Source organism: Telmatherina bonti, assembly GCF_933228915.1.
Source record: "Telmatherina bonti genome assembly, chromosome: 23".
NCBI lineage: Eukaryota > Metazoa > Chordata > Actinopteri > Atheriniformes > Telmatherinidae > Telmatherina > Telmatherina bonti.
This window is the reverse complement of record NC_136632.1, coordinates 7,073,590-7,097,121: the sequence shown is the minus strand read 5'-3', so window position 1 is coordinate 7,097,121 and position 23,532 is coordinate 7,073,590. Positions and strand designations below refer to the sequence as shown.

General features: G+C 42.3%; 1 protein-coding gene across 4 annotated transcripts in view; it reads right to left on the bottom strand.

Moving 5' to 3' along the window:
• Positions 1-22,296, bottom strand: part of anks1b (ankyrin repeat and sterile alpha motif domain containing 1B) — a gene marked incomplete at its 5' end in the record, with an annotated part of 320,790 nt that extends 298,494 nt beyond the window's left edge. For all 4 annotated transcript variants that reach the window (XM_079263373.1, XM_079263375.1, XM_079263374.1 and 1 more), the window contains one exon: positions 22,166-22,296. In XM_079263373.1, coding sequence (XP_079119499.1) covers positions 22,166-22,296 — 131 coding nt within the window. The remainder of the gene's footprint in view (positions 1-22,165) is intronic.
• Between the last annotated feature and the right edge of the window lie 1,236 nt (positions 22,297-23,532).

The following is a 23,532-nucleotide window of genomic DNA, read 5'->3' as shown; positions in this document are numbered from 1 at the left end:
TACTGATGATATTTAATCTGTAAAAATATCAACTTTCACAAGATTGAATCTTAATGATTCCTCCACAAAGTCCTCTGAATACTGTGTTGCAGAGCCAACTGTGAGTTCATCAACCCAAAAACCAAAGCTTGACTGGAACTGGGTCATCCAACAGGACAATGATCCTAAGTACACCTGCAAATACACAACAGTAAAAACAAAAAAGAAAAGTGTTGTGGTGTTTAAAAAGCCCAGTCTGACCTTAATCGGATAAAAATGTTGCGATGGGACCGGAAGAGAGCAGAACATAAAAACCTGAATAAACCGAAGCAACGATGAAGAGAAAACTGTCTGGGAGGCTAATTTATAAAAAGCAATTACTTCCAGTAATTGATGCTAAAGGTTGTTCTACAAGCTGCTGAATCATGAAGCAGTTTTTCACCTGTCTCTGCTTTAGCTTTGCTCAATAAACGACGACAGTGGTGTAAAATGTGGTTTATCTGAGGCTGCATTTCCAGAATGACCATTCCTGACGCGGACCAGAAGATTTGTGTGGTTTAGTACAACAAAAGGTTTGCTTTTTCTATTAAACGTGACTTTATGTCTCTTCTGAAAACAGCCTCATAAAGCATCTTGCATATTAGTATTAATAAAATACGAGTGATGCACGATGCGTTTTTCAGCCGATAACGACAACTGATAATTTTCTCCTTCTAGAGGCCGATAGCCTTAATGTCTAACCGATAATGGTATACACTGTGTAAAACACTGTACATAAAGCTTAATAAAACATTTAAATCTGTAAAAAAAATATAGGAATTTTATTTTTAATTTTTCATGTCAATAAACAGCTGGAAGTCAGCATAACCAACGGTGTGTTATCCGGGAAGTTCTTGGGAATGTAGAGTTATTTTGTGCATGTTGAAATCTCCGTCCAACCATTGCGCAGTCAGACTCAGCATGCTGCCTTGGCTGACATTGCTTGTCCATATGTTCATGGTAAAGCTAATGTATTTTCACGGAGAAGCATGTGAATGTAGTTTGCAATGTGATCATACAGCGTGGGTAAAAGTCTGAAAAATAACGACAGCTCGGTTTCTGGTAGCGGGGTTCCAGATGCTGCATTAAAAGACGAAATCCCATGTCCTCTACCACCGTAAACGCTGATCACCAAACTCAATGAAGTGCATAATCTTTTCATCTAAAGCCCTCCCTCTGGGGTCTTTTCTGTCGAATTTGCTTTGCTTTTCAAACACTTCATCAATTGACAACTGTTCCGTAGCTTTCCGCTTGTTGGTGTTAGCTTTTGACTTCGCGCCGTCTTTCCACAGTTCCTGATGGTGAAGCTTTAAACGGCTTATCAAGTTAGTAGTGTTAAAGCATTTTGACTTCTTCCCTCCCAGTGGAACTTCTGTAGAGCAGGATTTGCAAATGGCAAGTGAATTATCAGTCTCCGACACCGAAAAGCGTCCCCAAACTGGTGACTGTCCCGTCATGTCTCCTTCATTGCCGCCGCGTATGTTTTACATCACAGTGCGACGATAAAGAGATTCTGAGAGGGGAGGGGGTTCCAACGCCAGGATAGGCGCTTCGCTGCGTTTGCGTATGTGATGAAATTGAGGAGAAAACTGCATTTTATCATCGGAAAAGACTATCTGTAGATTTTTTTATTATCGGATTTATCGCCATGACGTCAAAATTTGCAATAATTATCGCCCACCAATATTATCGTGCTTCCCCATAAAATACCATTTCAGTTGTGTACTTTGTAAAAGCAGAGGAGAAAAAACTTCCAGCCCAATAGATCACATGTGTGAACCGTGTCGGTTATGGGTCGGCCAATATGGAGAGAAAATGAGATTCTGAATGCTTTACGGCCAACAACGCCTCGTCTCTGAACCCCTAGCACATACCGTGGACTGAGTGCATCTTTTTTGCGTGCATGTCTGAGCCTTACACCGAGACAACAGGCAATCTATTGACATCAGTGAAGCCTGCTGGGAAGTGTGTATCCAGTGGGCGGCTGTCAGCTCAGAGTAATTCACTTCTTGGTTGCTCTGCATGAATCCTTCACTGCAGACCACAAGTCTGAAAATGGAAGAATTCATCGCAACTCAGTGGGGTATGACACACACATGAACTGAGGGCTGAGGCCACCGTTATCAGCACACCTGACCACAACGTGCACAGGACACCTGTGAGGAGCCATATGTGCCGACCGGACCGACACACCATCTGAATTAGTGTTAAATATTCATAAGGAGCCTCTTTGTGACAAGCTGAGGAGGTGTTGAGTCACACACACTAATCTGAGGTGATTAGCAGTGCGTGTTTGTGTGTGTGCGTGTTTAAAAAGAAACTGAGGGAAACTCTGTATTTGCATCAACATAAGATGAAAGAGTTTTTTTTCTTTATTCATGGATGTGTCAGGGAAGCGTGAATCTGCACCCCTTTTCCATTCTGACACAGTCTGCCTCGCTTTTTTTCTTGCATATCATTCCATGTGTACATTTCATATGTGCTTCTCTGCACGCTGCTGATGTGTAGCCTCCATACTCATTTGTCGCAGCAGTTAACTGGATGAGACAAGGTACAGTACCAGCTGCAGGGAAGGAGACGATCATCAGCTGGTTTTTATGTACAGTATAAGTAGCAAGAACAACAACACATGAATATTTCACATAAACAGGCTCTACCAAGAAGCATTTATGCACCATTTTGGGACCTGGACACGAGGATTTGGTCCTATTTAGGAATAAGAATAGCATGGATGCCAGCAAATGATGTTCCCCGAGGTGCTGGATGGAGCTACGTCTGCACTGCAGGCTGGTCAAGTTCTACAAATGCAATGCATGGGACCTTGTACATGAAGTCCCAGAAGAACAAAAAAAGAAATACTTAAAGTGCATGCATGTAACACTCCCACACACACACACACACACACACACACACACACACATCCCAGTGGCTGTAAATTAGACAATGCTGTTGAGGAACGCTACTCAGAAATATCATATTTCATACCACTGCATTAATATTTCCAGCAACAGAAGCTGAGAAGCCTCAACAAAGCTGAAAGAGAAAAAAAAACTCACTTTGAGGCAAAAACTGGGTCACAAAGTCTGATTTACTTCACATTCACGGTTCCTCATTTGCATGAAAATGCAAAAAAGGAACACGTAGGGGAAGACACACGTGTGCTGGAAGCTTATATAAACCAGCTGTAAACAGGTGAACTGATCTCCTAAAAGTTTAAGTTGTTTAAGATCAAATCAGCTGTCTATACTTGTCTTTTTATCCATAAATTATAGTCAATTCTCCTTACTGAGTTTGTTAGACCCATACTGTTGTCAGGAAAGTCCAGTTAAGGGACAAGTCTTGTCCTGACTATCAGAGGCCGTGAGCGACTGGAAGCAGCTTTTTAACACTTTGAGATTCATTATTAGGCTTTTAATAACTTCTGTAAGTTTAGGATGAAATGAAAAAGTTTTAAGACGTCTGCCTATGGGAAGCGGACAACTTTTACCACTCTTATCAGCCTTTTTGATTGGAACCGAGACCGTTTGATCGGAAAGTCCACTTGGTTTGGGGAAATGCGAATAAGTACAGAAACTCTGGTTCGGATCAGAGAAGTGGACTCGGTCCGCCTACAAACGCAGGTCTCACACCAAATACATGAAATGGACTACTAAACAAAGTGTTTAGTGGGTTCAGTACATGGCACTGCGGGGAAATACAACCACAACGTAAGTGTGGATCATGGGCGATTCTGGACGGGAGAAATAAGTTCTGATAGAAATCTCATCAACCAGACCACCAGGATCTGATATTTCTCGCCTCTGATGGAGAGCGAAACATGATTTTTTTAAAGGGTCTGATTTGTTTGAGAAGTGCAGCATGAATGTTATCTCTGTCTGGATTAACTGAACCGAGTCCCCAGTCGGACCAGGTCTAGCGGACTATCCAGATGTGAACGCACCCAAAGCAACCCCTAAGTCCTACTTTTCCATCTGCATCTGATTTATTTTATCTAAACATCCCAAATCTTTCACACGGATTGAACCGGATCCACATCCGACGTGCTTCAGTCTGAACAGTCATGTGTCTCATTCCACTTTTACACGACGGAAGTGAGACAGACGTCACAAGTCCGAGCCAGAGGAGATGGGTCGCAGTAAGATCCAATGTAAACAATGGACCAAACTACTGATACAAATGGATGCAGACATGAACATTCGTAGGATCCACATTTACCTCAGTAAACTGCACGCTGCGTGTGACGCCAAATAACCTATATATACTGATAGTAATTACACATACTAAGAAAATCCTTCTTCTTTGACTCAGAAGTGTGCGAGCAGACCTTGTGGATGCAGAGACGTACTTATTTCATTTTAAAGATGCAAATATACGACGTTAAGTTAACAAAACTGATGCATAATGTAAACAAAACCTCTGGACTGATGGACTGAGTTAAGGTTTGTTATAATCATACAGCTAGGGCTGGGCGATATGACCAAAACCTCAGATCCTGATAGAGCTCATTTTATATCCCCATAATGATATACATAACCATATAAAAACTGTGTAATGTTGTGTCAGCCATCAGTTATGTGTCAGATGTGTTTGGCAACGACAGCAGTGATCTCCTTCCATCTGGGGGAACTATGGCCGTATTACGTTTCACAGGTAAATACCTGCTGCAGTGTTTGTGTCTGGAGTTCATTATGAGCGTTTTTGCCATTACTTGACGCTGCTCTTGCTCGTTGACTCTATTCTTTATTCTGTATTCTTTATCCTGATTCCTGCACAGGTGATAAAATGAGTTAGTTGTGTCGGAGTCCGTTGTTGGGACTAGTCTGTTGTCGGTTCCACGTCAGTCTTTTTATATCCAAACCGCATCCATGCAACAGAAATTTCTCATCTTTTAGGAACAAGCTCATCAGTTTGATTTGACTGGTCATCTTTTAGTGCATTATCCTGCTCTGAAACATGTCTGCTACCGTTATATATTGCAGTTTGCATGCCATAAAGCACATCTTGACGTAAAATACTGCAGTAAAGCACCTTATTGTGACGTAAATGATAGAGCCTCATATGAAACGACAGACATTTTCTATCGTCCAAACTATATATATATCATGACATCGCCTAGCCCTATATATGTTACGGTGGGGTAGAGGTGTGGACCCAAATACAGGAGACTGAGGCAAGCTGCTGGGAAGGTTCCAGGATTCAGGTTTATTTAGTTAAACCCAGGCAGAAGACTGACTGAAGCACGAACTAAACTTGAACAAACACAAGACTAAACACAATGGACCAGCAGCTATACAGGGAGGAAGTAACTAGACGCAGGTTAAATGAATCAGAAAATGAAACTAGGTGAGCGAATGAACAGGTAAGCAAAACAGGAAACTAGACAAGAGAGAACTAAACAAGAAAAACTACAAACTAAAACAGAACTAAGATACGAAAGAAGGGACAATCATGACAATATAGAGTTGTAAAGTACAGGGGGTGGGTCGATCCTGCAGCAGGATCATGCTGAAGCCAGTTTATCACTTCCTCAGGAAAAAAAGAACTGAAGACATTCATCTAAACATCCCTGATGGTGAAATCCACAGCAGACTACCTCAGAAAGTACAGCCTAGATGTTTTCCCATGGCGCTTCCAGTGCCGTCCCCATCCACAGACAGACCACAAAAAAGCCGTGCATGCAAGAATCTCAAAGTACTAAAAGCCTTTTCGCAGAAAGAACGAAGGAAAATACTTCAAACATGAACCCAAAGAGCAAGTTGTAAAACGTGTTAACAGGCTTTACTCACATAAATGTGTGCACGCTGCCAGGTTGGGACAAAAGGAGACGGCTATATTAAGCAAAGCAAGTCAAAAACAAAAAGTGGAAACCACACTGCTGGATCTTTAAAGAGGATCTGTGGCTTGGTTTCCACAAAAACGGTTTAGTGGTTTAGTTTTATGTCCTGGATGACAGGAGGAATAAAATCTGGTGAAAAGTGGAAATAGAAGCTTTTGGAAAAAGGACTCAGAGATGTTTTATTTAAAAAAAAAAAAGAATGAAAAAAAACAGGACATGGACATCAGAGCAAATCCAAACTCTAAAAACAGACAGTTTTATGCATAAGTTCCCTCCAGCGAAGGCCTCACCCCGACCACATAATGACTGGAGCATTTCAAGCCCTCGTCTCTGCTCATCTTATCTACTTCAAAAGCAGTGCTTCATTAAATACCGCCATCCATCAGAGAGAGGGGAGCCGAGTGGAATGTGTGTGCGTCTCCGCAACACTCGCGGTGTTATGTGGGGTCGTGGACTTGTAGATTAGTGTGACAGACTGGACGTCACACCTCTCCCTCCCTTCTCCGGCTGCATGCAGCCTTCACGTCTCCTCCGCTCAGACTCAACACGTTGGGTCCTTCAGAAACAAACAACACGAACGGAGCGGGACGTGTGCAAAAGTTAGGAAACAAATCAGCACATGTCTCCTGCCGAGGGATTTAGCACATGAAAGCAAAATTGAAGCGTTTCATTGGAGGAAATATCTGCCTCTCCATCTCATAGTAAAAGTGGTTTCTAAGAGATGTTGCCATGAACGGCGTTCATCAGGTGGACAAGCCGGTTGCAAATGTTAACTGGTGCTGAGAAAAGCTGCAAAAAATAACAAGCAAGGCTTCTTACACCACCTGGTCTTCCTCTAACATGGCTTATGTATGTGTGTATTTATGCATAGACTCACTGGTTGCTTAAGTCTATCGGTTCAGTTACTCATCAACACAAATATCTAGTCAGCCAATCACGTAGCAGCGGTTTGCAGCGTTTAGTCATGTAAAGTTTACAGAAATGGTCTGAAGAAGAGAAAGTATCCAGCAAGCTGCAGGTGTCTGGATCAACATGTCCTGCTGATGTCAGAGGTCAGAGGAGAATGGGCAGGCTGGTTGGAGATGATGGAAAGACAACACGAACTCTGGATCCAACCAACATATGCAGAACATCTCTGAACACACAACCCGTTCAGCCTGGAAGCAGATGTTCTCCAGCAGCAGAAGACCACAGCGGGTTCCCTCCTGTCAGTAAGAACAGGAAACTGATGCTACAATTCACACAGACTCACCAGAACTGAACAATAGAAGATGGAGAAATGTTGCTGGTCTGATGAGTCTCCAGTTCAGCTCCACATTCACATGGTGATGAGGTGGAACGGGAGGTTCTCATCATGATGAGGTGGAACGGGAGGTTCTCATCATGATGAGGTGGAACGGGAGATTCTCATCATGATGAGGTGGAACGGGAGATTCTCATGGTGATGAGGTGGAACGGGAGATTCTTATCATGATGAGGTGGAACGGGAGGTTCTCATCATGATGAGGTGGAACGGGAGATTCTCATCATGATGAGGTGGAACGGGAGATTCTCATCATGATGAGGTGGAACGGGAGATTCTCATGGTGATGTGGTGGAACGGGAGATTCTCATCATGATGAGGTGGAACGGGAGATTCTCATCATGATGAGGTGGAACGGGAGATTCTCATCATGATGAGGTGGAACGGGAGATTCTCATCATGATGAGGTGGAACTGGAGATTCTCATGGTGATGAGGTGGAACGGGAGATTCTCATCATGATGAGGTGGAACGGGAGATTCTTATCATGATGAGGTGGAACGGGAGGTTCTCATCATGATGAGGTGGAACGGGAGATTCTCATGGTGATGAGGTGGAACGGGAGATTCTCATCATGATGAGGTGGAACGGGAGATTCTCATCATAATGAGGTGGAACGGGAGATTCTCATCATGATGAGGTGGAACGGGAGATTCTCATCATGATGAGGTGGAACGGGAGGTTCTCATCATGATGAGGTGGAACGGGAGGTTCTCATCATGATGAGGTGGAATGGGAGATTCTCATCATGATGAGGTGGAACGGGAGATTCTCATCATGATGAGGTGGAACGGGAGATTCTTATCATGATGAGGTGGAATGGGAGATTCTCATCATGATGAGGTGGAACGGGAGATTCTCATGGTGATGTGGTGGAACGGGAGATTCTCATGGTGATGTGGTGGAACGGGAGATTCTCATGGTGATGTGGTGGAACGGGAGATTCTCATGGTGATGAGGTGGAACGGGAGATTCTTATCATGATGAGGTGGAACGGGAGATTCTTATCATGATGAGGTGGAACGGGAGGTTCTCATCATGATGAGGTGGAACGGGAGATTCTTATCATGATGAGGTGGAATGGGAGATTCTCATCATGATGAGGTGGAACGGGAGATTCTCATGGTGATGTGGTGGAACGGGAGATTCTCATGGTGATGTGGTGGAACGGGAGATTCTCATGGTGATGAGGTGGAACGGGAGGTTCTCATCATGATGTGGTGGAACGGGAGATTCTTATCATGATGAGGTGGAACGGGAGATTCTTATCATGATGAGGTGGAACGGGAGGTTCTCATCATGATGTGGTGGAACGGGAGATTCTCATCATGATGAGGTGGAACGGTTGATGCTTCATGTTAATATAGAGCAAAATCTCTGAGGAACAACTTCTATGATACCAAGAATGAAGGCAGTTCTGATGGAAAAGGGGTCCAAACTGGTACCGGCAAGGTGGGTCTGATCAAGTGGCCAGTGTGAGTGTATCATTTATTCTATGTAGAATAAAACCTGTAGCAAGCGACAGACAAAATGCTTTTATCATCATGATACCAGCGTGTTTTGGTGCCAAAGGCGCATCATATTTAAAACTAACAAAGAACCAAAGCTGCATAACTGGACTTCAGCCCAGACTGGGGTCAAGTCCTGCTTCTCAAACACAAATCTCTTCCCGTATCAGTCTACTAAGTCTCTGCTGTCAGGTCTGACATCCTGAAAGCCTTAAATGTCTGAAATGAAGTCCTCTCTGGTGGAACCAACCCACAGCAGCTCTCAGACCACTGGACCTTATTCACCAACCAGTCTTACACACAAATTAGTCATACTAACGAACATTTTACAAACACTGTGGCACTCACCTGTTCTGTTCATTTAAATACAAAACTAAAGCTACAATAAAGTTTTTTGTTGGATATTTAAATAACTTTTTATTGAAGTGTAAAACATTTTATTATCTAAGATAAAAAGCGCGATGCTGCAGATCCTTTTCCACTTGTTACATTTGTCTTAAAGGGAAATATTTAACAATATTACATCTATTTTTGTTCATTCAAGAACAAGCAGGAGTGAAGATGGAATTAATCTTTCCAACGATACACACACACACACACCACAACAATATCACTCAGTCACTCACTAAATGTCCAGACTCACCTGCTGCATGTGGTTTTTAACATTTAAAATGTCCTACTAATGATTAGTTTTATTAACAAATCACAGTTACTTCCTGGTAGATGCGACCTATCAGACTCTCCTGGAGGATTCATCAGAAGCATCACACCGAATCTTAAAATGATGCCACGGCAGCTGGAAGTTTGCTCTACAAACTGTGGAAGGTACATGAGGCTGTGAAATGAAATTTATCCTACAGTGTACCGCTTTCGTCTTTATCCACAAGATAACGAGGATGTGTGCACCAGCGGATCATTGGACCAGACTGCAGGCTGATATGAAACCTCAGGAGGATTTAAAGACACATTACAGAACTTTTGCCATTTTCCCGTCATGCTTCTCCTATCGACAGCTGATCCTGCATCCTACCTGACCTGTTGGCTCTCTACAGCCAGCAGAAGACGATCTTACGACGACTCTTGTTTTGTCTCATTCTTTCTCTTAATCTTCTTGCATTTCATGGGATTTAAAAACTGTAGTTACTGAGGAAGTATGGAGTAATATCATTTCAAACATTGGTTGGGCTTCTAGAGATGCTCGATGTAAATTTATTCTCTCCAGAACTGTGCAGCGGTACAACTATACCCCGTCAAACATGTTTCTGATGGGTCTGTTGCTGGAGATGTGGCAAAGACACTGGCCAACAACTTCATGCTTTCTGGGAGCGCCCCTTGGTTCTTTTTGGATTGAAGTGATTACAAATTTGGAAAATTTAACTGGACTACCTATTCCTAAATCACCACAACTGTGTCTACTGGGAGACCAGTCTGTCATGCCTCCTGGATTTCCAAAGGGACTGTTTGGACTTCTGCAAGACTTATTCTGAGGAACTGGAAGAGTCCCAACAGGCCTCAGGTTGAGGATTGGGTTAAACTCATGATGGAGACTGCATCATTTAAGCTCTAATTGCTAAGCTAAACAATGTCCAGGTAAAAACAGGACACATGTGGAGTGGTTTTCTGTCATCTATCACATCACATGACTTTGCTTCCAATATTTAATACCTTCAAATGTGCCATTTTTATTTTTATGTCAGACTATGTTGCTATTCTCGTAATATGTTTGTTCTTTGTTCACTTGTATAGAAAATAAATAAAACTTAAATGACATAAAAATTTGGCATTTCCTTGTAGAATCAGCGATGTTGCATGTTAAAAACAGCCTGTGTGTTTTCTATCGTGAAGCAAAATTCTGCTTGTATAGTGTCGGTTTCTCAGCCTCGGGACGCTTCTGGGATGCAGCGGCTCCAGAAATGCACGACAGATGTCACTGTGTCACTAAACAAGTCCAAAACACAGAGTTTTAAGGTTAAAAAGGTACTCAATGTGTCTTTAATGACCCGTTTGTTTATAAAGATGTTTTATTATTATTTGAAAGTCACAATGTGATTATTTATAGTCACTCTAAATGTAATAAAAATCATTATTGCACAACTTTATCACCATTTTTTTCCCCATTCATCAATTTGTCATTATTTTTGTTAGTTTTTTTCTCATCTGTGTCTGTTTACACGCAGCTCAGACCTCTTGACCTTTTATGGGTGTTTATGGACGTTATCCTACAAACTAGCCCCAGCTGGTCCATCCTTTTAATTTGCAAGACATCATTATTCACCAAACATGCAAACACGGCTGTGATCTACAAACATGTTCATGAATCTGACGGAAGGTTTTCATAAAAGCTTCTCAGGTACAACTAAAAAACAAATGAAGATTTTTATAAGAAGATATCAGTGAATGAGGCCCAATATTCCTACATTTAGCATCCTGTTCATTTGAACCAGCGGTTTTCTTCAAATCTACCTGATATTTATCCATATTTATGGTTGAATCCATTTGGCAAACACAACATAAATATCTTAAATCCTAACAAAACATTGTGTTATATCTCCACACTGCATCCTTCCAGTGGAAGACACAACCTGTACAACAACACCTTTATAAAGGCCAGAACTTTTACAGGAGAGCTCTGATTCCCTAAATTCCCCTGCTTGCCACCATCACTCGACGCCCATGTTGCACGAAGAGGCATGATGAGTAAAAGACGCTCTCGCATAGTGATAAAGATGTTAGAGAGAGGTGGATGCAGGGATGGGGGTGGTTCTTGATAAGATAAGGGGATGCAGCCAACAGAGGGTGGAGAACACAATAAAAGTACGACAGTGGAGACCTTCAGTCTCTGGAGAGGAGAGAAATTTTAAACTGAGCTGAGTGATGGAGAGGAAGCCTAGGAGGTATTGACAGAGAATCCAGGGCACCAGATGGAAGGAGGGGGACATAAAAAAAAGGGATTTGAGAAACAAAAACAGAGATTTAAAGTCAGGGGGGAACAAAGAGAGACAGAGGCTTACAGTGCAGGAGAGAGATTCAGTGTGTGTGTGTTTGTGTGTGCTGGGAAGTTGAAGGGCTCAGTTTCTTGGCAGGATGCGATAGCAGAGCTTGGCTGGGACCCTAATGGAGATGTAAGAAGCCTCTGAATTCAATCACATGCACACAAACCCGGACACACATTGTTTCACACCTCCATCCCGTCTCCATCAGTCTGGCTCCAGACAACCTCAAAGCACTGACGCCTCCGTTGGACCCAAACTTCAGCAACACTGATGGGCTGGACCCCACTAACGAGTCGGTCTGATGCAAATAAACTCTGGGTAAATTTTTCACGTAGAAATCAGATATTGTGCAAATAATCAGTAACAGAATGTAGATGAAATGCACCGCGATGCCATTTCTGGAAAAGTTGGCATAACTTTGCACAGTAAAGTTTTATATGTGAATTCTTGTGCTTGATAAACATCTATGACCAGTTACCTGAGAGGTTAAACCAGCTGTTACTGAATGACAGAGTCGTGTCAAGCATCATATCACAGGCGTTAACACTGCAAGAGTTTAAGTCTTATCTTCCTGCTGCAGACAAATGCATGAGGTTGCACAAAAAAGGCCCTGATCAGATGTAAATCAGAGTTATCAATCATCAAGTGGGAACCATGGACTGTATATGGAGGATAGACCGAGCCTCCGTGACGTCACCAGTTGGTTTCTGAAGAGCTTAACTCAAGCTCATTGGGCTGGTTACGCATGCTGTCTCTTCAGGAAAAAACAAAAATGGGCAAAGAGGAGGAGCTCAGAGGGGGCTGTGAGTGGGGGGGTGGATGATTGACATCTATCAAACTCCAACCTATCTGTAGCTAAGAGCTAACCCGGAGCTAACAGGACCTAACAAGCTAACGGAGGTAAGCAGGCTAAAGCTAAGTCACACTATTAACCGGCTAAAAACCACGGTTGTTCTACATTCCTCTATCTTCCAGCTGGATATCAGGTACTTGTCAACCAAAAGGACACGCCTCTAATTATGCCAAATTTTGAGATTAAATTATTTCAAATGGAAAAATGTTATAAATAAAACTTTAATCCCCCCCACAGTTGTCATGAAATTAAACCTGATCTATTAAACCTAATATATTTTTTTTGTACCAGGCTGTAAACATGTTTATTTCTGCTGTAAACATGTTTATTTCTGCTGTGAAGTTGGTCTTTTTAACATGGGAGTCTATGGGGATTCGCTCTGTTGTGGAGCCCCTAGTGGATGAAGGGGGAACTGCATTTACTGGTACTTCTGTATTGGCTTCACTTTTAACTTTTAAGGTTGTCGCTTGGTGTGAACAAGGCTTCATTTTAATGGACACATCCGAGAGTCTGACTGAATAGTAACAGGAAGGGAGGAGCTGGTGAGTAAACACACCATGTAATACACATGAAGACATTGCACTCATAACCATCATCAGGTATTATGATGGAATCTTTTTGTTCTTTTAAGGACTTAATCTAAAGAGCAATGGCAACAAAAAGACTTGTCTGTATAACAGCTTGAACTTTTCCATGCTGATCACACAGACAAATTAGAACAAGTTGAGTAAATGTCTTAGAAATTGACTAACAAGTAGTTCAATATAACTTCATATGTTAACTTGCAGCTGCTCATTGAGAGAAATGCATGTCGAAGGGTCTCTGCAGGACAAAACAAGCAACAACCCACCTATTTACTTAACCACTTGTTCCGATTAAGGGTGGTGGGAAAGCTGGAATCTATCCCAGCAACGACTGGGCGAGAGGCAGGTACTCGCTGGTCAGGTCACCAGTCCACCACAAAGCACAACGATTCGTCATTTGTGCAAAAAAAAAAAAAAAAATAGCTTAATATTTTATTTCTCAACACATGATGCCCTTTGTAACCATTATTAGTCCACTTTTAAAATGATACTTTGATTAATAATGCGTAAATGTTCCCAGTAGCTGATGACACCAGTGTGTCCTTCCTAATCCAGTTTTTATATGATCCAGAGTTAACCTTTGACCCACATCAGGTTAAGCCTTTTCCCGCCCCATCAGCTGTCATCCTCACTGCTGCAGCAGCACACACACACACACACACACACACACACACACACACACACACAACGGTGGATGCTAGTAGATATTATGCAATGGTGGTCGTTATGTCATAAATATGGACACACACACACAGTAGAGCAGTCTGCTAGATCTGGGTTCGGTCGACTTTCCTAAAACTGTAAGCTGTAGCAACAAACTATTTGTGAAAAATAAACAGATGTAGAGGTTTCTTTCTCACTCCTTATTTCACACACACACACACACACACACACACACACAGACAGACACACAAACACACATAAACACAGAGTGCTCTGCAAAGGCTAATTCCAACATAAGAAGAAATAAGAAAATAAATACAGAGCAGACCACCTGTCAGGACGCCAGTTAAAACAGTCCATCCAGAGAGGGGGGTGTGTGTGTGTGTGTGTGTGTGTGTGTGTCCTGTGGGAGTCATTTCTTTCTACTTAATTGCTGTTGTATGTTTGAAAAGGGTAGGGAGGGGGAATAGAAACAGCTAGCACATAAGCAATAACAAGATGGACTTTCCCCTGATTATTAGTGAGCGAGCGGGGGGAGAGTGGGGGGGGAATCAGCTGCCACCATCTGCCGAATCATGAGTCAGTCTCTTTGTGGATTACTCCATCACACTCAGCGTGCCTCCCCCAGCACATGCATTTATCCTCATTTAGACAATACACTCAGCATGATGAGCCTGATGAAGAGCTGGCGTTACATATTCATCATCATATCGGCTGTTCGAGGGAAATGTTCGGTCACATCCTTCATTTTCCCCCTACAAACACCTTCACAGGTGAAGATGAAACATACTTTAAAAGTCAGACTTTTCATTTTTTATCCTGTTAAAAAGAAAATCTGTTTTAGTAAAGGAGGCCTAATGTGTGGGCGGAGTCTCAAATCACATAAATAAGATTTATTTCTTCCTTTAAGGCAGTTTGGGAATCCAAAAGTGCAAAAAGCCCCAACAAACTCTCTTTAAAAAACATAAATAAACAAATAATTGGTCCATTTCTTTTATTGTTTATACTGATCGCCCCAAATAATCGCAGTAAAGCTCGTTATTCAACCACACAGTACATTTCAGAGCACTTCTAATGTACTTAATAATGAAATTATATGATTTCCTGCTGACTTTTCTGCTTTTTCTGTTATTGTTGTGGGAATAAGTTCAATAGCTGAGGTGTAATAAAGCAAGGAAAACACACAACAGAAGCTGATTTCCTAAAACTGGAATTGCACCAGTCCGATGTTTTTAGATTGGTGTCAGCAACAATACTGGCCTCAATAAGCAGATCAGCTGTCAACCAGGCATGACCGATCCATAAATCCATTTTCTCCCGCTTAACATCATCACTAAAGTCAGTGTTCTGGCTTCAAGTCATCATTCATTCAGTCACAGCCTGAAAAAATCTTTAGCTGTAAGTACATAAAACACACAGCAGTATTTAGACTTTAAACGTGGGAAAATAGAAGCAGCAGGATGTTCAGGATTCCGTCACATTTCCTGCTTTAATAGCGACGTTTGTTACTAGACTTAAACTTCCACATTTCCTGGTTGGTTTTCCCATCAGACAACAAACATTTGATTCATTTGGCTAGTTATCTATTATAGATCATGGTGCCAAATTCTACACCGACAAAATCCAGAATATCAGACAAGCAGATAGTTCATCATCAGCAGGTTCAGGAAATATACTGTGTCCACTGAAAACCAGTTTAAACATCATGACACATTTTTATCCCATTAACAGCAAAGATCTGGGGGACATCTCGTGTCAGCTGAACTCCTCTTGCTGTTTAGACATCCTGCCCACAGGTTTTTTCTAAAAGGTCTCAAAGATCATGGAGCCAGATTTGTTACAGATTGTGAACTTGTCACTAACTTCTGCCGTCTTCCCAGAGCCGTCGAAAACAGCTGTAATCAAGCCTCTGCTAAAAAAAAAAAAAGGACAATCTAGACAACAGACAAATGAACAACTAGAGACCAATCTCAAATCTTCCATTCCTGAGTTTTATCAGCTAAATGATTTTTTAACACAAAATAACAGTTATGATGACTTCCAGTCAGGTTTTAGACCAAAGCACTGAGACTGCTCTGACTAAAGTTATTAAAGACATATGTTTGTATACAGACCTCAGTGCCACATTTGATACAGTTGAACACAATATATTACTCCAACGACTGGAGAGCTGGGTGGCTCTCTCTGGCACTGCCCTAAACTGGTTCAAAGCATACTTGGAAAACAGGAAAAACTTTGTGCCAATAGGGAACTTTACATGTGAGGAAACAAGAGTTACATATGGAGTTCCCCAAGGTTCCATCCTGGGGTCTCTTCTGTTTAACATCTACATGCTCCCATTGGCACAGGTCATACAGAATAACAACACTAGCTACTACATCTACGCAGATGACACACAGATTTATATTACAATGTCACCAGGAGACAGAGGGCCTGTGCAGGTCCCTAGTAAATGCATTGAGGAGATTAAAGGCAGATTATGTAAGATTTCAAGGCAATTCTTTCCACCACCGCCAGGTGGCAAACACCAGGTCATGAGCAAAACCACTAAACTGCTATCTCCACAAATGACCACAGGTTGGCAGAAATGAGCAAAACTCACCCCACACCCCTCCTCCTTGCCAGCTCCAATGAGGGCAGGAATCGCTTGTGAGCTGTAGCTCAGAGGCGCTCTGCAATAAATGGGCTTATACCCACCCTACTGGTGGAAAAAAGTACTTTTTTTTTTTTTTTTTTACTGGTCAGAAAACATTCAAGAAGGGTCTTTGTCATTAATTAAACTTGTAATTTAATAATGCATCAAATATGGACAGACTGGAACCTACATGTTTAAAAAACTATTTGTTAATTTATTTTGAAAATATTGAAAATCTTACATACTCTACCTTTAAGGTCAGAAAGTTAGGTAATGTTTAATTACCTTTGACTTAATATCTGTGCACCAAAACATTTCAGTTTGCCATTAAGCTTAAAATTAGAAAAATGCTGAAATAATTGCTAATCAATCCTTATCGAGGTAACCTGTTCAATTAATATTGACACTAATTTGAGGTGATATTAACGAGTTGTTAGGAATAAACAACAAGGAGCTGTGCATTATATGGTTTTAATGCACAATGCGGAGTCTAGAACATCACAAAAATGCAGCTGAGGTTTTTGCGTGTGTGTGTGTTTATTTTTTGCTCACATTTATCTATTTCATTACTGATTTATTTCCTTTTGAATGCAGCTCTCCATGCATCCGTCTTGCAGCAGGAGCCTGCTCTAATTCACACGCCGCCTTTCAAAAGAAGGTTATGTTTTCATTTAAACGTTTGATTCCTGGTTAAATAAAAGGTTTTAGGTTATCTTTTCCTTCCCAGCACAGGGACCTGCTAACACAGCCACTCTGCATGTACAGTACAGGTCATCTACAACAGCATATGACCCATTAAAACAGCAGTGAGATCATCCAGTATTGATTTTCCACTGTGTGCTCGTGTGCAGAGCCCCACACCACAAAACTGCAGCAGAGGATCGTCTTTTCCACATCCTCTACTCTGTGAGTGTGTGTGTGTTTTACACTATGTTCACGTCCCACTAGTGCGATTCTTTCAGCAAAGAGGAGAACCTCATGACTTAGGAATGCTATGAATGGCTCAGAGGCCTTAAGATGGGAAACTATGCATCTTATTCCAGGAGATCATTCCCATAACATTAGCCTGTGCACACTCCTCTGCGATGACCTCTCACACTGCTCATCAAACACACATTAACACACACAACCACACATACAGATGTAGCCCACCCAGTCTTTTTCAGGAATAACCTCAAGCGCTGGGGACTTGACCCTCTAAAAGCTAAATATGTGTAGCACAGTGGATAACCTGCAGACAAACCAGCACTTCCGTCCATGACGCATCCCACGAATCTCGCCCTCCAAATCAAACGTGGTTCATCCTTTCTTACAAGGCACAACATCCACTTTTTAAGGGTTTTGTAAACATCCCCGTCCATTAAAAGATTTAACTCCGAACCCTGATTCAGAAACATCCACAGTGATGACGGAGGAGATAAACACAGTTCCAAATACCAACTTCGATTTGTAGGATCCAAGTTACACAAAAACCATCTGCATCACCAGCCTAACACACCTGAGTTTTGATGTTTCTTTTGCTATACGTTGACACATGAGCCACTGCAGAAGCGTCGCCATGACAACTGGGTAAACGTTATTCAGGCTTGAAGGCCGAGAGATGTATCCGAGATGGTCACAGTGGGGCCAAGCTTCGCTAAGTTTGTGAAATGCTTGTCTCCAAGGTAAGTTATGTGTCTAAGCTCCAAAAGAAGATGGTATTAATTGAGACAAAATGTCTCAAACATCCAAGACATTTACATGAGAAAGAATCCTGGATGTGTAACATCTTTGGCAGAGGTTGTACCATCCACGCAGGAATCATCCCGTCTGGGCAGCGTTGAGTGATTCAAACGTGAGACACAGCCAGATGTTATCACAGTACCAGCAGTAAGGTGGCTGGAAATAGATAACAAATATGGGCTTGTAACGCCTTCTTCATTCCCAGTACAGTCAGAGCGAACTGCATTTTTACAGGTCGACATGTAAAAAGTCTCGCTGGAGGAATCTCGGTTATGTGTCGTTTAGACGTAGGTGTTAATGACACATGATGCTAAGAATCTGACCCCGACCACACGAGAAAGGCACAGATCATCTGAAACTCTTCACCCAGGAAGGCATTTTCCTAGAAAGCTGTTTCCAGCACCGTAAAAAGGTTTTGCGCAAAAGGTGCAAATATTACACATCTTAGTTTAAGGCAAAGTAAGCTAACATCTTATGATCGATTTTGCCAGAAGTCTGGTCTTATTTGACCATAATAATTTCCCAAAAGTGTTTTCAAGATGGCTGCCAGACGAGACATGAAAAAGCTTGCTATTTGGTAATACCAACTAAGACACGAAAGCAAACACTTCAGCTGCATTAAAGACCAGTAAATGTCATCTGATCCTCACATCTCCGAGTTCAAATGCAGAATTTTGTCCAATAAAATGATTAAAAACAACTATTTCTGGGGGGTTTGCTGGTTTATAAAGTGAGCTTGTGTGGAGTTGGAATTTGGAAAGATGAGTTTATTACACCCCAGATGGAGAAGCCAAGATAAGTTATTTAGACATGAAGTTGGTGAGAATTTTCTGTCATCTAAAATCTAAAAGGTCACAAATGTCATAGCTGTGTTTTTTTCATTTTAACTATACTTGTTCAACAGTAAAACCGCAGACTAAACAAGGTTTTTGTTCCGTTACAACACAAACCAGGTTGCAACACATCGTCCTAACACACTGTGCTGTGCAGACATAGTGGCGTAATGATGTGGCGTCCACACCAATACGTTATAGCTCAAACACATGGACCGTATATGAAAGGTGGACGGAGCCTCCAGCAATTGAAAGTGAAGCCTGTGCGGAAGTGCTAAAAACTGCAGTCCCCCCTTCATCCACTAGGGGCTGCATAACAGAGCAAATCCCCATAGACTCCCATGTTAAAAAGATCAACTTCACAGCAGAAATAAACACGTTTACAGCAGAAATAAACATGTTTACAGCAGAAATAAACGTGTTTACAGCCTGCTACAAAAATCCATCTTTAGTTTAATAGGTCAGGTTTACCTTCATGACAACTGTGTGGGAAGTTAATTTTTTTTCTAACTCACCCGTTTAAAAGTAATTTAATCACAAAATTTGGCATATTTAGGGGTGTGTCCTTTTGATTGACAGGTACCTGATCTCCCGCTTCAAGTCAGAAGAACGTAGAACAGCCACGGTTTTTAGCCGGTTAACAACGTGACTTAGCTTTAGCTCGCTAACATCCATTAGCTAGTTAGCTCCTGCTATCTCCAGGTTAGCTAGATTAGCTTTTAGCTACAGAAAGCTCGTTCACTCCATGTCACTCAGCTCCACCTCTTTGCCCATACTTGTATTTTCCGGGCGAGACGACACGCATGCCTCTGCCAAGATGGCGACGGTAGGAACCGCCCATCGAGCTTCAACTGAGCTCTTCAGAAACCTACGAGTGACATCACGGGGGCTACGTCCATCTTTTTATATACGGTCTGTGCTTGAACATTATGATTTCGCTTGTTTTAGATAGTCAAAAATTTCATTTATTAGCTTTCAGCTTAGCTCTACCACAAGGAAACATTGTGAATATCCAAAGTAAAAGACACTTTACCTAACCTCCACCTCAACATAGCTGAAATATCTCTTTACAACTTTATGTAATGGGTTCTTATTAACAGAAGTGAAAGATGAGTCAAGTTTTTCCATGGAGTTCTCAGTTTTTATCTCTCTGATGCATCAATGCATGATGGCCTCTGCTAAATGCGAAGCTTTAGGCATCAAAAAGGCAAACCAACGCTTGATCTCGCGTTACTTGTATCTGTGTTTCCTGTATAATTTAGAGGCAAGATGCTAATGTTAGTGAGCTAACTTGCTAACTTGTTTTTTAAATGCTGCCAAGCTTGTGTTGAGCATGACTAATGTTAACATTTTGCTATGATGAGCAGGAAACAAAGTAAATCTGCACCCAAAGAGACTCATTTTCCTTATGTAAATGGAAAATTGATGATGTCACAGTGGTGTTCGACTGAAATCATGTAAATCCGCTGGAGATCCTTATTCGGTACTAAATTTCATAGAAAATCAGTCAGCATTTATCATGCACATGGTGGAAGTCCTTACAGTCAATATGTTAAATGGGACACAATACAACCAGAGGCCAACAGTGATTCTGCTTGATTTTTCAGCAATAAAGCATCTCAAAATAGTAAATAAATTTGCATTTGGTGGATCATTTCTTTGTTTTAACAACACTTGTTGACATTAAACTTCTGGAAAGCCTGTTAATTTCCACTTAAAATGACGCAACATTTGCAAGGAAAATGCATTTGTGGGATGAGCAGCAGAGCTGAGTATGTGGATTGTTCCCATGAAAAAATACTTCAAATCTACGCTACCAACGCCAAGCAGCTGATTCTGCTTTTGACTCGTGTTTGGTGTCATTTGTTAAATTAGATGACTGAAGTCTGAAGAAGCAGCACAAGGTCACTGCTAACACGACTACGCGTTAAACCAGGTGTCATGAAGAGCAGTGACCAACAGCAAACTGCAGAAAACCACATCCCTCATCATTTGTGCTGTTGCAGGACGGCAGGATTCCTCTCAGTCAGTGCTGCAGTCTGCTGTCGCTTTAAGCTTGAAAGTCACTAAATGACGCATCTAATCAGAAATCTATCTCTCCCTTCAGCTAACTTCGGATTAATTAAACAGCATCTAAATTTAGTTGTCCTTTCTTTAAACTAGTTCAGTTCTTGGCCAGCAGGATAGCTGAGAACCTCCGCAGAGTGGTTTATGTTCTTGCTGTCAGAGTGTGACTTCAGCCGGGTCGTGGGACGCTCTGGTCCAGAGCCTGAGGCGGTACTCCTCCCAGACGCCTCTGCCTTTCATCCCCTAATCACCTGGCTTAGCATCGGCCTCAGCACACGGAGAGGGGGGATGCTGCAGGGACAGGAGGACCGTCCCGCTGCCGTTCTTGCAACCAGATTAAAGCTTTTGTCTGGGTCATTTGAGAAGAACATTCATTTTACCTCACTCGACACTAATGTCATGATCTGTAATGATTTAAAGGTTGTCAAGGTGAATTTTGGTGTCACTACTCATCAATCTACCTGGTAACCTGTTGATATGGCTGGAGGGCATTTCCTCATTCTGGTTATTCTGCATCACAATGCTGCAAGTGATTTACAGGAAATAAAATATTTGTATGGGGAAGCACACACCTGCTAGCCATGCTGGGATTTAAAAACACCTTGAGTGTCGCTATGTTGTGGTGCATGAATCATACTGGTGAAAATTCTCAGACCAGTTCACTTGTTTATGAACAAAAAGATCCTTTCAGTTCTGAAAGTTACAGATGCCATCATGCAACTCAAGGTACTGTCTGTTCTTCCTGCAGCTATCATTCACAGCATTCCTGGTACCAGGAGATGAAAGGGGATGACTATCCTCAGCAGTGATTTAGTCCTGTATGGGCCTCGTTTCTGTCTGAATGGAAGCCTGCAGCATTTCTACCTGCCTTCATGTGCTTTCTTCTCACTTTGCATGACAGACTTCCTCTGCTTCCTCTCCTTCCTCTCGCAGGCTGCAGCAACAAAGACCCCGGAACAACTCATCATCTCATAGATGCTGCTGATGCATGTGCAGTCTTTTCTGCAGTCGTGAGAAGTAAGGTTTGACTCATGTCTGGTGCATTGACCTCACATTAAGGCAGATTTTTCGCTTAATTTTGCAGCAAGTGAACCCCCACCCCTCCCTCTGGAATCCCCTCCAGCATCCCTGGGTCTCCCCGGACAGCTTACCTCAATAGGTTGGGAAGAGGGATGGAGCCGGAACCTGACCCCAGTATTCCTTTCTTTCCACTCAACAATTTCTCCACCAAGGCAACATTCCCGGTACGAGCGGCTTCCAGTAGCTCCTGCTCCTTCCCCATCCTGGACACAAGTTTGTAACGACGGGGTGATGCTGATGGCAATCCAACAAATCTCCCATATAAACCCTCCTCTCCTCTCTTCCGACTCCTTTCCTCACTGTTTGGTGTGGGAAAGCATCTAAAAGGTTTTCGTACACTGCATGTTTCTGCTGCACAGTGAAATGTGTTGCTGATGCTGCAGAGCAGTGTTGGTGCACCTCAGTTCATTCACCTGCACAGCTCCGTGTTCTGCTCCCCTGTCAGTCCGCTGACGTGCACGGCTCTCAGGTGTAACCTCAAAACAAGCCGGGAGCTGGGTGGGAGGAACCGGAGCTCCAGAGCGAATCCCTTCAACCCAACGTGAAGTGAAAAGTAAACCTGGATTAGAATAAATAAAAATGAAAGAAAAAAATGCACAACTCAAACTCCTTTTCAGTCCAAATGGAGGTTCCTTTCTGGCCTGAAGCTCTTGCTGGTAACAGGCAGGAGGTGAAACTCCGTCTGCCTCCACAAGAAGCTCCCCAACACTGCCGCCTGCCACCTCCTCTCTCCCAGCGAACCTACCGCACTGGCCGGCGCTGATCAGGGTCGCCAGAGACTCCGCTGTCAAGTCCACTGGAACTACACGATGGATTCCGGTTAAACCTTTCAAAATAAAATGTTGTCTTTTTATTTCTCCTGCATGAACAGATTTTTATGGCATGAGTTACTTTGTTTATGTAGCCTAATCATTTCGTTCAGAATACCACTAAGGTCCTAATCATGACGGCTCAGGAGAAAGCCTGAAGCACCAGAGTAGGAGGAGGTCCAGATCTACTGCACCATCCTGGATCCCAGGTTCAGGCTGTTCAGAAAGGACCCATGAAACAACCCAACACTTAACAGCAGGGTGTGAGATACTGGCAGGAAAAGAATACATGGAATGACATGACAAAGTAGCCGGCATAATGTTTACCAGCTGTGCAGAAAATGGACTGGAAACCCCCCCAAAGTCACAATGGCCAAACCTCCCTGTTGGACTTCCACTACAGGCCAATAAAATTCCAACAATGGCAGTCATTGGAAATAGATGACGGGAGAACATATCTATCTATCTATCTATATATCTATCTATATATATATATATATACATAAACAAAAAACTCCTCTCTCCCCCACCCCTCCCATCTCCCCAGTGCTCTGATCATTATGGGATACTACTGTTGCTTTCACCCTCCAGGCCTATATATATATATATATATATATATATATATATAT